The 20,444-nt window shown below is 50.7% G+C and overlaps 1 protein-coding gene across 5 annotated transcripts in view; it reads right to left on the bottom strand.

Annotated features, from left to right (window-relative positions):
• Positions 1-20,444, bottom strand: part of PCGF3 (polycomb group ring finger 3) — a 54,622-nt gene that overhangs the window by 15,436 nt on the left and 18,742 nt on the right. For all 5 annotated transcript variants that reach the window (XM_061191804.1, XM_061191806.1, XM_061191805.1 and 2 more), the window contains 5 exons: positions 20,303-20,420; positions 18,972-19,068; positions 18,125-18,180; positions 8,220-8,330; positions 7,247-7,335 (listed from right to left, as the gene is read on the bottom strand). In XM_061191804.1, coding sequence (XP_061047787.1) covers positions 7,247-7,335; positions 8,220-8,330; positions 18,125-18,180; positions 18,972-19,068; positions 20,303-20,420 — 471 coding nt within the window. The remainder of the gene's footprint in view (positions 1-7,246; positions 7,336-8,219; positions 8,331-18,124; positions 18,181-18,971; positions 19,069-20,302; positions 20,421-20,444) is intronic.

Here is a 20,444-nt window from a genome sequence, read left to right as displayed (position 1 = left end):
AAGTAAGAGGAAACCTGCACCCAGACAGACATGGCGACCCCTCAGAACACAGTGGGCCAAGGCCCAGGGCAGCCACAGAGGTGGGCCCACAGGCAGGGTTGGCGCTCAGGCCACTGAGCCCAGACACTGAGCCGACAGGAAGGAAGAGCTAAATTATCATTCAGAGTCGAAATGAATAAAGTCATCTGCAAACGAAAACAGAACATAAGTAGGAGAAAATGTAGCTCAGGAAGAAAAAGGCTGAAGTGGACGGACTGGCTGGGGTTTAGGAGGTGCCCAGGCAGCAGGCAAGCTCTGGTGCTGTTTAGGAGGGACAGGAAGAGACTCATATTAATTCTGGACTTTTAAAAAATGCATTCATTTTAGAATTTCATTAGCACTAAAATAATAAAAAATAGGACATATAACCTGCTAATCAGAGGCAAAAAAGAGATTAAATAAAATTTATTAATTCTACAGAAGGGACTCAAGGGAGGGGGCATAAAAAATATAAATGGAAAGCACAAACTAAAGCAGAAATAAACCCAACTTTACTAGCAATCGTGGTAAATGTAAAATAACTTGCTGGTTAAATAAATTTTCTGATTTGATTTTTAAAAAACCCCCAGCTCTCTGCTGTAAAAAGTGTCACATTTAAGAAAGATGTTAAAAAAACTGAAATACCAGGCAAATATCAGCCAAAAAGAAAACAGACAGACCTGTACTATTACATAAAACAAATTTCTTAATAAGAAAATACTCCCTCAGGATGGGAAACATTTCTAAAATTGAATGCACCTAGTAACAAACTTAAGTTGACAGAATGATGAGAACTAAAGTCCCCAACGCAGTGGGGATTTCAGAGTCTCTGTCAGGGATGCTGAATTCTGCCGGCCTCAGGCACACGGACCAGATGGGCGTCTGTGTCCAGGCCCAAAGCAACAGGCACAAGACCCCGGAAGCAACCAACCGCACACAGAACCCTAAACCCAGCACCGGTAGCCGCGTGTGCACGGGCAGGGCTGCCAGCTGCACTCCTGCACCCCAGCTGGAGAGGCCTCGTGCCCATCAGAGGTGCTGACCAGGTAAAGAGGGCACAGGCTCCCCAAGTATGGGCGTGTCACCCGACGAGGAGGCTCAGTTTGTGTGAACGCAGGAACGACCACAGAGTGTGACCTACGTGGTGGAACTCAGGACTGTGACACGTTTAAACCTTTCACACAATGTTAACCTCTGGACTGTATGAATGTATTACCTATTTAAACGCACCAAGATAAAGCATGTTTGTAACTTTTGAACCGCTTCACTGTGGTATAATGTACATGTATCTGTTTTAAGTATACCATTCAGTAATTTTTAGTAAATTTAGAGAGCTGGGCAGCGGTCACCACCATCCAGTCTGAGGTCGGTCCCATCAGCTCATAAAGACTCTCGGAGCCTTGGCGGTCAACCCCGCCCCACCCCAGGCAGTCACCCCTCGGCCTGTGTCTGTGGACCGGCCTCTCCTGGACGGGCTATAGATGGGATCATACAAGACGCAGTCTTCCCGTCTGACTTTCCTCACACAGTAAAGCGGTGTGAGACTCAGGTGCACGGCAGCACCTTGCACCGCTGACCAGTTCCCACTTCTCCACATCCCCGTCAACGCATGTTAGTGGCTGTCTTTTTGATTGTAGCCATCCTGGTGAGTGTAAAATGCTACTTCATTATGCTTTTAATTGGAATTTCCCTAATGACTAAAGTTGTTGAACATCATTTCACGTGACTATTAACCATTTGTAATTCTTCTTTGGTGAAATGTCTACTGAAATCTTTTGCCAATTTCTTAATTGGATTGTTTATCTTCTTATTGAGTTATATATTATAGATACAAGTCCTTTTCAGAAATGTGATTTGCCAATATTTTCTCCCAGTCTGTGGCCTTTTAAAATTTTCTTAATAGAGTCTTTTGAAGAGCAGCAATTCTTTTTTTTTTCTTTTTTTGGTGGCACTGCCATTAGTCCCCTGACCAGGGACTGAACATGGGCCCTCGGCAGTGAGAGCGCGGAGTCCGAACCATTGGACCACAGGGAGGTCCCAAGAGCAGCAGTTCTTTTTTTTTCTTTTCTCGAAGTGCTGCTTGCTTTCATGTTCTATTTGTCTTATTCTCTGGCCCCACCATGCGGCATGCAGGATATTAGCTCCCCGATCAGGGATCAAACCCACACCCCCTGCAGTGGAAGTGTGGAGTCCTAACCACTGGACTGCCAGGCAAGTCCCAAGAGCAGCAGTTCTTAATTTGATGAAGTCAATTTATCAATTTTATTTCCTGAGTTGTGTTCTTGGTTTTGGATCTAAGAACTACAGGCCTAACCCAAGGCCCTAAACAGTTTCTCTCATGTTTTCCTATAAAAGTTTTCAAGTTTTAGCTCTTATATATATATTTTAATCAATTTATTTATTTTATTCTATTTATTTCATCTTTGGCTGCATTGGGTCCTCGCTGCAGTGCACGGGCTTCTCGTTGTGGTGGCTTCCCCTGTTGCGCAGCACGGGCTCCAGGCGCGTGGGCTTCAGCAGCCGTGGCAAGGGGCCTCAGCAGCTGTGGCTCGCGGGCTCTAGAGTGCAGGCTCAGTAGTCGTGGCGCACGGGCCCAGCTGCTCTGTGGCATGTGGGATCCTCCCGGACTAGGGCTCGAACCCGTGTGCCCTGCATTGGCAGGCAGATTCCTAACCACTGCGCCACCAGGGAAGCCCTAGCTCTTATACTTTGAGTTAACTTTCGTATGTGGTGTGAGGCAAGGCACAAATGAACCTTTCTCCAACTGTCCCAGCACCATTTGAAGAAGACACTGTCCTTTCCCCAGTGAAGGGCAGTGGCACCTGTGCTGAAAACCAAATGACCCTAAATCTAAGGGCTTATTTCTAGACTCCAGAATTGGTTCTATTGACTTAAAAGTCTACCTTAACGCCTATAACAAACGTCTTGATTACTGTAGCTTTTTAGTAAGATTTGATGTTCTAAATTTTCAATGCATGCTTTAAAAAATAACTAGTGGGTCAAAAAGAAATCACAATGAACATTTCAAAATATTTAGAACCAAATAGTATAATGGAAACTATATGAATATTCAACTCAAGAAATTAGAGAAAGAACAAGAGGGAACGTAGGAAAGAGCAGCAGGAAGGAACGACTGGCAGAAAAGAACGCGGTTCAGCCTCTGGCAACAACGGCCAAGAAAGCGGGAGGCAGGCTGTGATGCCAGGGAGAGAGACGGAGAAATAGGTGCACAGGTGGCAAGGCCCGAAGACAAGCAAAGAATTCTAGGAACCGTTTCATGCCCCAAACGTTGAAAACCTAAGTCCAAGCAGAAAGTTTCGTAGACAAAATATAACTGATCAAATGAAATAAAAAAGAAACAGAAGATGTGAGTAGGATTAAAATCATTAAGGAAATTTAATTTGTACTGATAGTTAAAAATCTTCCTACCCCTTTCCAAAAGAATTAACCAAGATCTGATGGCTTTATATAGGAAGTTTAACCAAAACATTCAACAAAACTGATGCTCTTAATCTCATACAAACTTTCCTAGAGAATAAAAATGGGAAAAGAGAGCCTATCCCCAGCTCTGAGACTTACTACCTTGATACCAAAACTAAACAAATGCACATGAAAAAGGTGTAGGCCAATTCCTGCAAAATGATTGAGAAAAGGTCAAAACACCCAACACACAGGTCCATGAACACAACAAGCGATCTGCATGTAAAGGAACCCAGAGAGCCCCACTCCCTCCCCAGGAGCTGGAGATGGTCAGGAAACAGACCTGCAGAAGCCAGGGAGTCTGGGATGGGCAGCGCGAGGAGGACGTGCCCGGGGAGACTGGCGCCAGCACCCAGGAGTCCGCGAGGGTTGGAGTATTCAGAACATCAGACAAAACAGTGAAATCCTCATCCCACGGCGTGTGCTATGCACGCGACACGGGACACTCTGCCGGTCCTACAGCTGTTCCGTGTCACAAGGCACCTACAGGAAGCAGCTACATGACGCACCTCAAAAAAACTCAAAAGTATAATTTTACCTGAGAAAAGGGAGCTGCACAGAGACACCTGTTCTCTGGGCTCTGTGGTTTGTGGCTACATCATAAGCATGAAGATTCAGGACCCCGCTTGGTAAACAGTCTCTGTAGAGCCCAGCAAGTCCCGCGGTTGCTTCCTAACCCATCCGGGCTGAGCGCTCGGCGCCCTGTGCCATGCGCTGCCCACGCGCCTGGCCCTTCCCTCCCTGGCAGGCCCTGCTCCCCGGCCTCGTCTGACCACCCTGCTCCAGGCCCGGCCCACCCTCTCCCCTCCTCCGCTCCCCACGCCTGGAGCCCCTGGCGCGCCCCCGCCCCGTGGCTCCGAGGGCCCCGACCCCAGGGCGCCTCAGCCCCACGGGGTGGGGGTCCTCGCGGGCAGCGCGTGGCGCGTCCTGGGTGAGGGCAGGCCGGGCGCCGACCGACCGGGCGCCCCCCTCCTGGCGGCAGGACACCTGATTCCCAAGGGAGCCATGGGGCGGGCGGCAGGGACACTGCCGAACAGGCGGCTGAACAGACCCCCTTTGAGCCCCACCATGGACGAAGCCACCTGAAGGACAGAGTGTCCTGCAAGGAACAGGACCAGGACAGCCAGGAGCAGATAAGCTGACAGGGTCCTGATGCCGGAGAGGAGGCGGGGTGACGGCAGCAGGTGGGGGGAGCGACCCCACCCTCGAAACTGCCTGTGTAATCAACAGCAACCCACCCCCCGCACAGGCTGAGGAGGAAGGAGCTGGCCCTGCCCGGCGGGCCTGCAGCTGCCCTGGAGGATGGAGGGGGCAGACCTCGGGAGGAGCGTCCTGGAACTAAAGTAACAACAGAACAACTTATTTGAAAAAGAGAAGAACAGCTGTGAAGGGATCTGAAGTTGAAGCCCGGGGGCTCAGGGTCCCAGAAGGCAGCGCGGAGAGCGGGGTCCCCGAGTGGGAGGAGAAGGTGGGACGCCAGACACAGGATGGTAGCAGAGACGGGCTCCCGAAACCCTGACCTCCCAGGGACAGAGATCCCGCCAAGCTCCGAACGGGGGAAACAGCGCGCTCCTGAGGAAGGGGAACGTCTGAGAAACGAACGTCCTGGTCACTGGAAGCCATCTGGTGAGCGCACGCGGCTCAGAGCAGTGACAGACCAGGTGCGCGGCGCTCGGCCCGGCACTGACTCTCGCCCCACAGCGACGCAGCGGGGCCCACCCCCCGGGCAGGCTGCTGGCTCTTGAAAGCAACCGATCAAATAGACAAATCTGCGGCATGTTCGGGGTAAGAAAGAAAAGGGAAAAATTAGTAACGATAAACACAGACGTTGGAGGTTAAAAACTGACGGAGCAGGGGTTGAACGAGAGGGCCCTCCCTGTGCCTGGAGGGGCCGGGCCGGCAGCTCTGACCCCAGATCCCGGCGGGGCCTCCAAGCCCAACAAGAGGTAACTCGTCAGAGCCCAGGAGAGGGGACACGCGGGCCCCACAGGGGTGCCCTTCACCCCAGTGTTTATTCTTCTCTCCATTCACGTGAAACGTATCTGAGCACACCCAGCATTCCACACAGACGTGCTTCTACTCCTGTGATGCTCGTGGAAATGTTTTAACAACACAGAAGCATATAAACTGGAAAATTAAGGTTCCGTTATTCCATTCTTATACCCAAAGCACACTATTTAATTATGTCTTTAATAAATATAAGTGTACACATACACATGTTTTACTTATTAAATATATATATACTGACTAGAATATATATATATATAGATAGGTAGATAAAAGCAGACCTTGCTTTATTGTGCTTCGCAGATACTGTGTTTTTTATGAACTGAAGTTTTGTGGCAGCCCTGCGTTGTCAGATGATGATTACCAATTTTTAGCAATAAAATATCTTTTAATTAAGCAATGTACGTTGTTTTTTATACATGACGAAACTGCACACTAAATATACTACCGCACAGTGGAAACATAACTTTTATATGCACTGGGAAACCCCCAAAATCCACAACCTGTTTTATTACAGTGGTCTGGCACCGAACTGCAGTGTCTCCCGAGGTGTCTGTCTGTGTAAATATGTGTGTGGGTAGCTATGCTACATATATACCCTGATACAGCCAATACCCCTAAGTTTTCATGGCTATTCCCGAGCTTTTCCTCTCCCAGATGAGGCTCAGAAGCAGCTGGTTAAATTCCTATTTATAATAAATGGTTAAAATCACAACCACTGAGATTAATTTGGGGAGAACTCACATCTTAACATCAACCTTCCATCCAGAAACATCCAACTATTCAGTTTTCTCTTATGTTCTTCCATAAGAAGAACGTGTCTTTGTTTCAGCCTCACACATTTCTCGTTAGGTGGCCTCAGCGTTTTTATTAGTTATGTGAACAAGGCCGCCCACAGCGTCTGACTACGACACCCTGGTCCCATCACCCAAACGAGCAGTTACCCCGCGCTGTCCGAGGTGCCACGTCACAAGACGAGTAATCTGAGAGCCATGGCACGCCCGGCTCACGTTCTCCCATCTCCTGTTTGGGCTGGATCCCCCAACTCATGCTGAGTGACAGCTGAGAAGGGACATTTTCTTGTTCTGACACTAATGAGACAACTCGGTTCCATCATCAAGTGTGACGACGGCCGTAGCTGTCGAGTCAAGGTACTCCAAGAAAAAGATCCATAGACATGGATACGGGATTTTATCAAACTCTTTTATAGCAGCACTGTGATGATTTAGTTTTCCTTTTCTAATCTGATAACGTAGTAAGTGACATATGAATAGTGCCCTCAAGGTTACATTCTCACCTTATTTTGCACGGAAGATGCCTGCCCCACATTCTCCACATGACAACCCGGGGTTGGGGTCGGGGGGAGCTGAAGATACCCATGGGGGGTGGAGGCTGAACTTTAAACTTTTTATACCCAAAATGTTCTACAGTGAGTATGCATTACTTTGGCAATTAAAAAAAGAAGGAAATGGGAATTCCCTGGCAGTCCAGTGGTTAGGATTTGGTGCTCTCCCTGCCGAAGGCCCGGGTTCGATCCCTGGTCTGGTCGGGGAACTAAGATCCCGCAAGCCACGCGGCATGGCCAAAAAAAAAGGAAAAAAGGTAAGTAAAGGAAGGAACTGGAAGGAAAAACTAAGAAAGCTGCCGACACTGTAACGTGTGTACTGCCTGCTGCTCTCGGCCTGCTCCTCTGTCAACGAGAAAGCGCCCGCGGGAGGCTGGGGGCCGAGGCCGCGCCCACCTGCTCGTCGCTCCTGTGGTAGTCGCCGTCCTCCTCCTGCTTCTCCTCGGCCGCTTCTTTGTTCGAACTGTCATCCGCTTTGGTTTCTCCTTTTAGCAAAAACAGAAAATACTGGGTCACGAATCCAAAGTGTTAAACCATTGTTTTTTAACTCTACCGTACACTCGAACGCTACAAAAACCCACGGTATTAAGAGTTTGCACACGTGAGAGTCGGGGGAGCGCTGCTCTCCACGGTGCTTTACGTGCTGCGCCCTCGGGGCCAGCGGCGCGTGTCCGGGCAGAGGCGCCCCGCCGGCCCAGCACCACCGACGCCTCGCGCCTCAACTACACCAGGCAGCGAGCCATCCCCGAACTCTCACTGTTCTGGCACGGCTTTAAATGTTAAGACCCCACCTAGGGAAAGGCGGGATTCCTGGCTCCCTAGCTGCCTCTTGGCCTCGCCTCCCCGGGGGTCCCGAGCTCGCACAGTCTGCAGCCCCCGCTTCCCCAGGCCGACAGCCAAGCCTCTCCCTCCTGCTCACATTGTTAGAAATGCACATGGCGGACTAAAGGGGCTTCGGAATCTGTGTGGTCCACGGAGTCAAAGATTCAAATAAGTTGTTATGATATGTACAGATTCTAAAGCACCATTAATTTTACGTCAAAGCCAAAGTGGAGTTTGGCCATTCTGCAAGAAAACAGACAAAGCCGGGAGAAGAGCCCTGGGAGGCCCGCCGTCCGCATGTCCGTGCTCCCTCCACACCCCACCTCCAGGCACCTTCGGGTACCCCCTCAGGCTTCCTCTCACTGGCCCACCACGTAACCCCTCGGTCGGAGACCCCATTTCTCAGCACCACCTGCTACCGTCAGCACCAAGTGACGCTGACACCTGCCCACACCTCTGTCAAGAACCTGTGTGGAGGGGGGGGGAGTGGGAGGGACACAAGGGGCTCTTAGCAAAAGGTCTAGTAAATAAAACCCAGCTCACTCACCATTTCGATGGGAATCTAGGTGCTGTTTTGCAGAACAGGTCTCCCCCTTGATGTCTCCAGGCACTTCCAGGCCTAATTTGTGGTAGAATTCCCTCTGTTTTCTCATTTCCGCTATTAAAAATTAATATATAATCCTTAATCTTAAGTAGGCAGTGGATCACATTAAAATTCTGCTCACAAATATCACATGAAGAAAACTGAAGATTTGGATTAAAAGTCTGAAGGCTTCTACTCGTGAGAAAATAACAACTTTGGACTGTGCCCCCTCAAATTTTGGAGCAGCTGCCAGCTGTGGGCCGTGGGACGCGTCCTGGGTTGGGGCCTGAGCCCCCCAAGTGGAGGTGCTGCTGGTTCTCTGGACGCGCGTTCACATCCCTGCGGGCCCCTCCCAGGCAGGGCTGCCGTCCCCACCCCTGCTGTGGCCGCCCCTAGGCGTGCCCGACGCGGGGAAACCAGTACTCCTTGGTGTCTGTGGCTGGCGGTCACAGCTCGCTGAGTCCTGGAGGCACGGAGCCGCCCACCACAGGGGAAGGGTCCCTACTGAACGGGGGCGACGGGCACCACGCAGCCTCCTGCCCTGGCCGTTGGCCTCCAGCCACTGAGTGGGGACGGGGCCGGGCGGCGAGAGGACAGCTGGTCCAGGCTGGACCCTCGCACATTCCTGGGAACGGCCGACTCTGTGACACAAGGTGGCTACTGACATACAGCTCACATGCAGGTAACGAAGCAACGGTCACTGCCCAGGGCCACACGGGAGGTAGCAAAGGAAATTTAAACCCAAGCTGCTCAAACCAATAACGTATAAGTCACGCTGTGAAAAATATTTATGTGCAGGTGACCAAGGAAAGCTCGGTGGCACTTTTCGCCTGCACGTTTGTCTCGCCTAAACACCACGAGCTCCGCGAGGGCCGGGAACATGCCTTGGTCACGTCCTGGACCCACACAGACACTCCAAAATAATCTGATTGTGCAGGAAAAAATAAAAGTGTGAGGCAGCGGACTCGGACGGAAAGAGGGAGGCCTCTCAGAACTGAACTGATGGGCGCAGGCCAGCCCAGAGCCGGGGGCGTTGGAACCAAAGACGGCGAAACCACGAGTCTGGAAAGTCTGGGATCAGCTTGAAAGGAAACATTTCCCTTAAACAGTCACATAAATGCCGGCAGAGGAATGGAGGCCTGAAACGCACTGCTGGTGGTGGGAGCCCGTTCTTATCTGTCCTTCAGGGAGGGCGGGGTCTGCAGGTAACAGCCCCACTGGTCAACGCGAAGAGGGACTCCTCACCTGACGGGTGACAGGATGCAGCTTCACACACGGGCAGACACTGCACTTGGAACGCAGGGAGGGTCTGTGGCCGCCCCGCGTCAAGCGAGTCTGTCGGCACCTTTTTCCAACAGCATCTGCTCCCTTTGGGTCTCTGGGTCCCGTTTTGGTAATTCTCGCAATACGTCAAACTTTTCCATTATTGTTTTATTTGTTATGGTCTCTGTGATCAGTGATCTTTGGTGTTACTACTTTAATTGTTATTTTTGTTTTGTATTTTTAATTAAAAGATGTATATTGTTTTTTAGGCATAATGCTATTGCACATTTAATAGACCACAGTACAGTGTAAACATAACTTTTTTATATGCACTTTTATATGATTGTGCGATTCACTTTATTGCGATATTCGCTTTACCGCGACGGTCTGAAACCGAACCTGTGGTATTTCCGAGGTCTGCCTGTACCTGGTTTTAATTTCCATTTCTTTAATTTTCACCTATAAGAATGAAAAAGGATTGAAAAATAACAATACTCAATGTCAGATATACACAGGTGTAGAAATGTCAATTGGGATAACTTTTCAGGAAAGTACCTCGGCATATATATAAAAAATATTTAAAAACTTAACTGCTGACCCAAAAGTCCCTACTGCTAGTAATCTATCCCAAGGAAATAACCAGGTAAGGGCATAAGGAGATAAAACCTTATTTGCAACACTGAAGTATCAGAAACAACCTAAATGCTAAGTGCCTGACAACGTGGGCTGGGCCAATCAGAAGAGCTGACCCCCCCCCGGGGCTTCCCTGGTGGCGCAGTGGTTGAGAATCCCCCTCCCCGGGGCTTCCCTGGTGGCGCAGTGGTTGAGAATCCGCCTGTCAATGCAGGGGACGTGGGTTCGAGCCTGGTCCGGGAGGATCCCACGTGCCGCGGAGCAACTAAGCCCGTGCGCCACAACTACTGAGCCTGCACTCTAGAGCTCGCAAGCCACAACTACGGAGCCCGAGTGCCACAACTACTGAAGCCCGCACACCTAGAGCCCGTGCTCCACAACAAGAGAAGCCACTGCAATGAGAAGCCCGCGCACTGCAATGAAGAGTAGCCCCCGCTCGCCACAACTAGAGAAAGCCCACGCACAGCAACGAAGACCCAATGCAGCCAAAAATTAAATAAATAAAATGAAATTTATTAAAAAAAAAAAAAAAAAAAAGAAGAGCTGACTCCCCGCCAGCCTCATTCTGTCCCAGCAGACATTTCCAGACAGGGCCACAGAGCCTCAGGACCCTTCTCAACACCACACTGGGGTATCACCACCATCCACTACTGACAGCTGACACGCAAGATAAATCTAACTTATCTGCTACGCTGGGGTAAGAGAGTGGGCCATTTATTCACTGGATACTTTGCAGCCAATAGGAAAGATGACACAGACCATATTTATGGATGCGGGGCAGCTCTACAACAAACTGTTATGAGAACATTATAGACAGAATATGACCCCATTTTTGGGTGAAAGTTATGATAGTGGTATGACTAGGACGCCGTGAGTTCCGGGGAGGGAGGAAAGGCTAATAAAAAGTAACACTGCCCTGGGCACATGTACTTCACTGCACCACAAACCTCGGGATCATCACAACAGATGCAGAAGAAGCATCTGATGGAATCCAACATCCACCCGACACACAGCGGCCGCGCCTGACGAAGGGCATGCGGGAGCCTGCAGCCGACTTCAGGCTTGCGGGTCAGAGACTGAACACCTCCCAGGGATCAGGAACAGGAAGCATCCCACATCACAGAGTTCTAGCCCGGGGCTGGCAGATGCTGCTGTGAAGGCCAGACAGTAAATATTTGGGGCTCTGTAAGCTAAACATCAAAACTGAGATATTTTATCAGTACTTACATAACAGAAGAGAGAACAGAATTTTTATTGAGGAAACTGAAGCAGATATATATTCAATACAATATGTACATAGGCATATATATCGGGTGCATTGCTGCCATTATTATTTTGAACAAACTGTTATCTATTAGATAAATGAAGAATAAGAAAATTAAGCGTCTTCATTTTACTTTCACTTATTTCTTCTTTGATGCTCTTCCTTTCCTTAGTAGATCTGAGTTTCTGACCTTTATCATTTTCCTTCTTTTTAAAGAACTTCTTTTAACAACATTTCTAGAAGGCAGGTTTACTGGCAACAAATTCTCCCAATTTCTCTTTGTCTGAGAAAGTCTTTATTTCTCCTCACTTCTGGAGGATAATTTCTCAGGGTACAGAATCCTGGGCTGCTGGTTTTTCTCTCAACACTGTAAATATCTCACTTCACTCTTTGCTTGCATGGTTTCTAAGGAGAGGTCAGATGTAATTCTTATCTCAGTTCCCCTGTAGGTAAAGTGTCCCCCTCCCCTCCCACTCCCTCAGCTCCTTTGGGATTTTTTTCTTTAAGTTGAAACTGACATGCCCAGGTGTAGTTGAAACCGACATGCCCAAGTTGAAACCGACATGCCCAGGTGTAGTTTTTCCAGCATTTGTCCTGCTGGGTGTTCTCTGGGCTTCCTGGATCTGTGGTTTGGTGTCTGACATTTGGGGAAATTCTCAGTTAAAATGTTTCAGTATTTCTTCTGTTTTTCTCTCTCTTCTCCTTCTGGGTTTCCCATTATGTCAAACCTTCACTCCACAGTCCTTAGATGTTCTGTTCTTTCAGCCTTTTCTCTCCGCTTCTGGGTTTTCAGGGACTCTGTTGAGATGTCCTTTCGCTCAGAGGTTCCTTCCTCAGCCATGCCCAGTCTAATCAGCCCATCAAAGGCAACCTTCATTTCTGCTGCAGGGCTCTGATCTCTGGCGTTTCTTTTTGGTTCTTCCTTAGGATTTCCACCTCTCTGCTCACATTCCCCATATGTCCTGCATGCTGTCTACTTTATCCATTAGAGCCCTCAGCACGTTGACCACAGTTGTCTTAAGTCCCGGTCTGATAATTCCAACATCCCTGCCACGTCTGGTTCTGATGCGTGTTCTGTCTCTTCAGATTCTGTTTTTTGCCTTTTAGTATGACTCATAGTTTTTTTCTTGTTAGCTGGACATGATACTGGGTAAAAGGTACTGCTGTAAATAGGCCTCAGTGCTGTGGCGGTGAGGTGTCGGGGAGGGGACATCCTACAGCCTTGGCCAGGGTTGTCCTTGGTGAGCTTGGGCCTCTGGACTGTGAACTTCGCTTGTGCTTCTCGGGTTTTCCTCCCCACTCGGGTGGGACAAGATGGCTGGAGTTGGGTCTTTCCTGCCCCCAGGCCAGTTTTGCTCTGATAATAGTCCAGCAGACAAGGTTGTGGTAACTGGGTCCCCGGAGGTCAGGTCTTCTTCAGACGTACACGGGGCTCGGGGCACTTCTTTCCCCTCCCCTGCTGGGGGAACCTGGTCGAGTTCCTGGAGGCGAACCTCACAGCATCGCGAGGCCCGCTGTGACAGCCCCCGGGCAGGTCTCAACTCTTGGACTTGTCCACCAGGAGGCTCAGCGACCCCTCAGTCACAGGTCAGGCTCTCCTGCCCAGGCTCTGCTTCCTGGGCGTGTCCAGCCCTGAGTCTGCGGCAGGCAGCCGTGTGCCCCCGCGTCTGTGGTCAGTCCCCCATCTCGGGGGCAGCGGCTGGCCCTGCACCTTCCTCTCTTACAATCTAAGAACTGCTGATTGTTCAGTGCCTTCTGCCTTTTACTTGTCGTTGGGACGAGTGGAGACTTCTAAGCTCCTTACGTGAGGCACCAGAAACCTGAAGTCACGAAGTTAAAAACACAGTAGTAATAACTGAGCATGAAATTTGCAGTGCAGGCCACTAACGAGAAGAACAGACGCCTGTCAGGGGTGGGGGGGATAACATTTGTTTAGTGGGGTAAAAAGTGAGTGACTGCTCATGTTCATCTGAAATGAGATCTTACACATTTCACCTTGAGAACGTCTTTGCACGCAGAAAGACTGACTTCAGTCCGGAGCAGTCATCACTCAGAAGGCACTGAGGGAGTTCTATTAGATTCTTCTCTCGGGATTTGCCTCTGTTCTGCAGACTGATCACTTCCCAGTGGAGGTCAGGTGGATGCCCCTCGACTGCACAGGTATATGGATTCTGAAACACGGAAGTTGCTTCCCCTGTACCAGGCCCCAGACTCCACCAGGGCTGTTTGCTGGCGCTCAGCAAACAGGTCTGCTGTGAGTCCAGGGGGTGGTCTCCGCCCTCCTTGAGCTGCCGACAGCCCGGGGTGTCTGCACGGCAGCTGGATGGGGCTTGCGATTCAAGAGATGTTAGTTGTTGAAAACTTCCCACATTGTAGGTTTTGCATTTCAGTATTGCTCTACCTTATGACATTAGGCTGGATTCATCAAGAAACATTATCAGGCCTTTAACAAAAGCAAATTTCCAAAGCCATTCGGTGTGACGTTGTTAAAGGTGTTTCTTTTCATTCAGAAAAATTTCAATCTGCCCTTAGCTCAAAAAAACCCCCCAAAACAAAAAAACACACACACCAAAAAACTACCACCGCCAAGGCATCAAAATATTGTGTGGCTGTGATAAGGAAAGTCGGGATATTCAGCTTTTAATTCTGACAGAAATTCACACAAATGATTACATCCAAAAGCGCGAATGAATTCCACCGCGGACACCGCTGGTTCAGAACATACGAAAGATCCAAGTATTTTCTGCCAAGTACCTACTGATGAGTATCGTGACGAGCTTTCATTTAAAACCTAACGTTTTCACAAGTTTGGTTAATTTGTTCAACCAAGTATTTCCCTGACCCCCACACACGTTCACCAACACGGCTGTAACACATCTCAACAGAGCCCGCTTCAGGTTATACTGAATTAGCATTTTCTCAACTTCCTGGAAAACCCTCTCTCCTGCGGTTGTGCCCCGTAGACTCGCCCGTCACATCAAACGCACCCAATAAACATCGCGCAGGCTCGGAGACTCCAGAGCCAGGGAAAAGCCCTCAAACCGCCGGCCTCGCTTCTGAGGGTCGGTGTTGCTCCTAGCTGTCCGCTCCCTGAGCGACGGCTCCCGCAGCCGCTGCCGCCCTCAAACAAGCTCACTTTCTCCGGACAGACTTCCTCAGCTGCCGCAATCAAACAACATTTAATCAACTTACCATTAGTACGTGATTTTCCTTGCGTGACCAACAAATGAGCCAATCAGAAACTTACTCTGATTGCAGCCTTATAGGTTATTCTTATTTTTGTGAAGAAATCCTGCTGTGATGAGACATTCCATTTTAAATTTTCAATTCTTTCTAAAAGTTGCTTTCCTCTGAGTGTTTAGTCTGATGCCAACACGTATCATAACTTTTTATTTTAACACAGATGTAGTGTCACCTCAAGATAAACAGGATGCTTCCCTGGCTGACAATGACAATCCAAGGACAAAACCATCCACCCGTCACCATGGCTGAAAAGCTGGACGCTTCTCCCCTTGTTCTGACGCGGCGGGTGCTGGTAATGCAGCCTCCACGGCGTCTGTGCCGACGGGGCCGGTCCATCTGCCGCAGATGCTTCACCCGCCGTCGAGTGTGAGACAAACGTGCGTCCCTGAATGAGCGGGTCTGTGTTCCAGTGAACTATCCATGGATGCAAAACTTTCACGTCACAAAATATTCTTCTTCTTTTGATTTTTCCCAACTATTTAAAAATGTGGGGACTTCCCTGGTGGTCCAGTGGTTAAGAATCCGCCTTCCAATGCCGGGGACATGGGTTCGAGCCCTGGTCCGGGAACTAAGATCCCACATGCTGCAGGGAAACTAAGCCCGCACTCCGTAACAAAGAGCCCGTGCGCGGCAAAACACAGCGAGGACCCAGCGCAGCGGAAAAAAAAAAAAAAGTGAAAAACACTCCTGGCTCAGGAGCTGCATATGACAGGCAGGGGCCGGATCTGGTCGGTGGCTGGGGTTTGCTGGCTCCTGCTCCAGCCAGGCACGAAGAGGCAAGAGAAAGAAATGCAGATGCAGATGCTTGGCGGAGCAACCCTAGTTCCAGAATAAAGCCCACAGACATACTCACCCACGTCCACAAAGTTTATAAGAGAACGTTCACTGCGCCCCCTCCCCTAGGTTAAAGCAAAAGATGAGACACACGTGAAGTGTCAGTCAGGAGAGGACCCTGGACCAACAGGAGGAACCCCAGCAGCCACTGTCAAGACCCTGGAGAGGAGCAGCTGCAGCCGAGCAAGGGGGTGTGACACACAAAATAGGTCACTGCATGAAGTTTACAGATGAAGATGCTGCCTCGGAGAAAACAGGCTTTTTTAAATTATAAAAACAAAAAGAAACAACAAACAACTAAAAAACTCATTTTCTACCTAAAAGGCTTCATCTACAAGGGAACAGAAAAACAGTCTACCAGCCACCTGCTGGATCCAGAGAGCCAAGCCGCTTTTTATTTCCCAAAATTCGTGAGAGGACGGATGCCAGAAGTGAAGACCCCTGCCACGGGGTGGGGCAGCTCGAAGGGGCTGCAGAGCGCAGAGCAGGAGGGCATCCTCCAGACACCGCCGGACCCCCAGGGTCACTGCTCTGTCTCAGCACCACGCGTCATGGTGAAACGTGCTCTGGATTCTCTGGAGGACCAGGAAGAGGGCCCATCTGAGAAATCAGCTTTACAACGCTGGCACAAAACCAGAGAAACCGCAGACAGCCCACATTCAGAAAACAGCCCGCTGCTATGGACTTGGACACTACAGTGATCTTTTAAAAAGCAACGAAGGACTGAAAGTTTGAGAAAACAGGGGAATGGATTATTTGCCTACCCAGAAAATACCCTGGACTGAGGGCAGAGCTCAGGCTGCCTTGGGCATTAGTGTGAACTTGGGGAATTCTGGACTCTCTCCAATTCTTCCACCTCAGGGCGGTGTTCACGGCTCCACGCTGCCTGTGGAGCGGACGAGGGGACGCATGCGCAGTAAAGACTCGGCAGGAGTCAGCAGTCTTCCACCTGCCCTCTCCCTGCACAAGCCAGAGCTCCGCTAAGAACGCGTCACCGTGCTCCCCACGCGCCGACTGCTGGCCTGAGACACCACCGCCCCCAGGGGTGAGCCCAGACCCTGCAGACCGGCTCCAGGGAGCCAAGGGGGCAGTGCCCGCCAGCCACAGATCGGGGAGGCTTTGAACTTCAAAAAGGACAGTAAGTGCAATAACGTGAGAACAGCAGACGCTCAAAGCCATCTGATCGTGGCCGGAGGGGCCGGGAGACCAGCTCATTTTCCGTAAACAAATGAAGGGAAACGTCATGCATTTGCTCTGCTGTTCTGTACAGAGTGGATCTCGGGAAACCAAGTCAGGGAGCGCGTCTTTATGGAGGCCTCCCCGCCATCAGTGGAGGCGGGTGATGGAACAGGGGGCGCGGTCTGGCTGCCTCCAGGCCTCACGGGCTCTGCGGGGCCTGGCTGCCAGGACCGCATCTGCGAGGGCCCCATCTGGACCGAGTGACACTGGAAGGCGCCAGAGTCCGACGGGGCCTCTTGGTCCCACCCACACACAGGAACGTGGAGACAGGAGGGGCCGAGGGGGGGCCTGAGTGGACCCTGGACCAACTAAACCCCGAGAGACGGGAACGCCTCACCCACTAGTACCTGACGCTAATAAGGAAGCAGCACTGTCGTCTCGGTTTACAAAGGTGCTGTAGCTCCGTGTTTTAAGAAAAATCCTTCTCTTTGGGGAACGAATGGCAACGTTTCCAGATGAAACAACAGGAAGGGTGGGGGAAAGAGATGAACAGGCTTCACCACAAGCTGACAACTCCTGACTCTGGATCATAAATACATCGAGTTCTTTACGAGATCTTGACTTTTGCACGCTGAAAATATCCTATAATGATTTTTAACGGTGTCAGCATTTTATTTTCCTGCATTCTTTGCCTTTCCCCAGCACTAGAAAACCCTTCAAACATCCAAATATGATTGTTTTTATCTACATTTACTCAAGAAATTTAAACTCTTCTTTTATGAATGAATTCTATGAACAATGAAAGAAGACTTTAACAACATCACTCCCTAGGTTGTGTCTTAAAGATCAGACGTGACATCCACTGACCTAACAGAATAAGCCTGTACTTGAAATTACAACCCTCTTCTGAAACACAAGTGAGAAAACACTGCCCAAATGAACTGCGAACGTATCTTATCTTTGAAAGAAAGTTGCGCCTAGGTTTTATCAGCTGGCACTGCTTCACCAGCCACTGCCCACACTGAACAGATTTCTGAGGCCTGTGTCCCCCCCCCACCCCCCCACCCCCAATCACTGCCCCTCAACAAGGGCAGGACAGTCTCAGTGTTCAGAATTGCAGAAAAGTTTTAAAAAGAACAGCCGTTTCCACTTTCAGGATATTTGTACCACACAATATTTCTTCTCACCTCTCATAGATTTGACTTTAACTACAGTTAAACTTTACTGACACAGGGTTCCTGGCGTCACCTCCGGGCGGCACAAGTGAGAGGCCACCCTGCACCTCCTGAGCGAAGCGGGAGGTGTGAGTGATGATGGGTGAAACCGGCCAGCACATGGCCGTGAGCTCCGAGCAGGGTCGAGCGAGACGTCCAAAGCCAGGACCCCGGAGAGAAAAGCCCCTCAAAGGCCGTGCTGCGGCCGCAGGAGTCCAGGTGGATGTTCTGACACTTACCTTCTTGGAGGCCTGGGACCAATTTGTAAACAATATCTTGCATGGTTCTGTCATGACTGGCAAAAAGAACAGAACAGGTGGGTTAGCCAGAAGCATCAATTCTCTAATTCTCGAACGTTTTCCATTTAACAATAATAAACTCCACAATCACAAATTTGGAGTTTTGGTTGAATTTTGCTTCTAGTTTGCACTTCAAAACAAGTCTGTGCTAGCAAAAGGGACATCTGGCCGGAAGGAACCCGTTGCTGAATTTGGGCTCTAGATGCTTGTGAACATTTCAAATAAGGAGGACGACACAGGCAAGGTCCTTCGGTGACCAGCTTCCTCTGCCCCTGGGCTTCTCAAGTCCTAACAGGTATCAGGCAGCCTGGGCTGTGCCAGACCAAAGGGAGTTTCTCTCACTTTCCTGACCAGGGTCCGCGACAAGAAATACCTTTCACACTCCCATGTACGTGAACGCGTGGCGCGCGCGCACACACAGAAGCATAAAACACAGCTGGCCTCCAGCAGACACGACACCCTCCGTATTTCCTACTAAAGCCACCAGCTTCTCAGAAAGCTCGTCCGACCCACAAGGACAGGACGCTGGGTAGAACCGCTGCCACACGCCTTGACATCCGGGCCGGCTGGTTCCTCGGTCTTGACCTGGGAGCGGCCTCTCCCGCCCACGACACACCTCAACTCGGGGGTGAAAGTGCAGCCGGCCCCCTCCTTCAGCCCCGCCCCTCCTGGCAGGGCCCCCACCTGCCCCGGGCCCCAGGCCAGCGCCTCGGCGGAAACGGCACCGACGGGGCGGGCCGGCCGAGCCGAGCGGGGCCTGAGGCGGCGCGAGGCCCGGTCCGCTCACCCGATGTACTGCAGAGGGTGGCTCTGGTGGATGACGATCCTGCACGTGGGGCACGTGTTGTTCTCCTCCAGGTACTTCACCAGGCAGCTCCGGCAGACTGCAGGGAGCGCGCACGTCAGGGGGGCGGGGCGCGCGCCAGAGGGGACAGGAGCGCGCACGTCAGGGGGAGGCGCGCGTGCGCGCCAGAGGGGACGGGAGCGCGCACATCAGAGGGGACGGGAGCGCGCACGGCAGGGAGCGCGTCGGAGGGGGGTCTCCGCTCCTCCCGGCGGGGCTCCCCGAGGCCACGACGGGACACTGGTGACAGGCCCGCCGCCCGGGCCCACCACCACGGAGGAGCGTCAGCTGCCCCTGGACAGAGCTGAGGCCCAGAAACAGGAGGGGAAACGGGAGGAGCAGCTGAGGGGGCCGCAGACGCGCCTTCACGTCCTGTCACAGGGGCTCCGCCACAGGGGCGAATAGTTACATTCTAGAAGGTAGCCTGAAAGATCACCGGAATTTCTTTGTACGACAAAATTAGATAAAATTCGCTAAATATAACATAAAATACTGCCAGCCAATACCTAAAAATACAATTAACTTTAAAATAAAAATTCTATCAAAACTGGCAAATATTTTATTTTCTAAACTGAAAAATACAGGATCAAAACTCGTCCGTGCTAGAGGATTCGCTGCACTTTAGGAAGTGCCCCTCGGCATCCTGGGCCGGCCTCACAAGGGGACCCAGCCTCCAGGTGAAGGCTGCAGCCTACTGTCAGCGGCAGGGGCGGCGGGGCTTGAAGACAGGCGCGGCCCAGGTCAGCGCCAACGAGGAGCCTAGACCTCCCAACAGGCCACGGGCCCGAGGGGCAGACGAGCAGACTTCTCTGTCCACAGAGTCTAAGGAAATCATTTGCAAACGGCAGAAGCAAGCATTTCTGCCCCCTAGAAGCGAATATTCTGTCATACCACACGTCATGGTTTAGTTGTTATATCGAAATACCTAAATTTTCCTGTTCTTATTTGGCTTTCTTAAATGACATCTCTACTGAAATTACCCAGTGTTTTAACTTCAGACAATTTTTCTCATTTATCTTCAAGATCTCCTTTATTCCTGCTGCCGTGTCCTGCTTTGTACTTGAGCTAAAAGCTTTTGGTAAAAAAAGCCCAAGTATCAAAGAGCACACAGAATATTCCGCACACACATGTGTGCAGATGCTCGGTCAGACACCGCCCCCCTCACACCACGGCTGTCTAAGGCCACGTTCTAGAATATTCCACACATACACGTGTGCAGTCACCGCCCCCCCCACCCCCGGCTAAGGCCACATTCTAGACTATTCTGCACATACACGTGTGCAGACACTCGGTCACCGTGGTCGCGTCGATGAGATACCCGCTGCACAGGCGGCAGGTGATGTGGGCGTTTATGTCCCAGAGTTTAATCTTTCTGGTCAACATCTTTGGCTTCTGCAAGAAAAAAACACGTATTAA

This window comes from Eubalaena glacialis, chromosome 5, assembly GCF_028564815.1.
Source record: "Eubalaena glacialis isolate mEubGla1 chromosome 5, mEubGla1.1.hap2.+ XY, whole genome shotgun sequence".
NCBI lineage: Eukaryota > Metazoa > Chordata > Mammalia > Artiodactyla > Balaenidae > Eubalaena > Eubalaena glacialis.
Note: the sequence above shows the minus strand (reverse complement) of the source record. Positions and strands in the feature narration are given on the sequence as shown.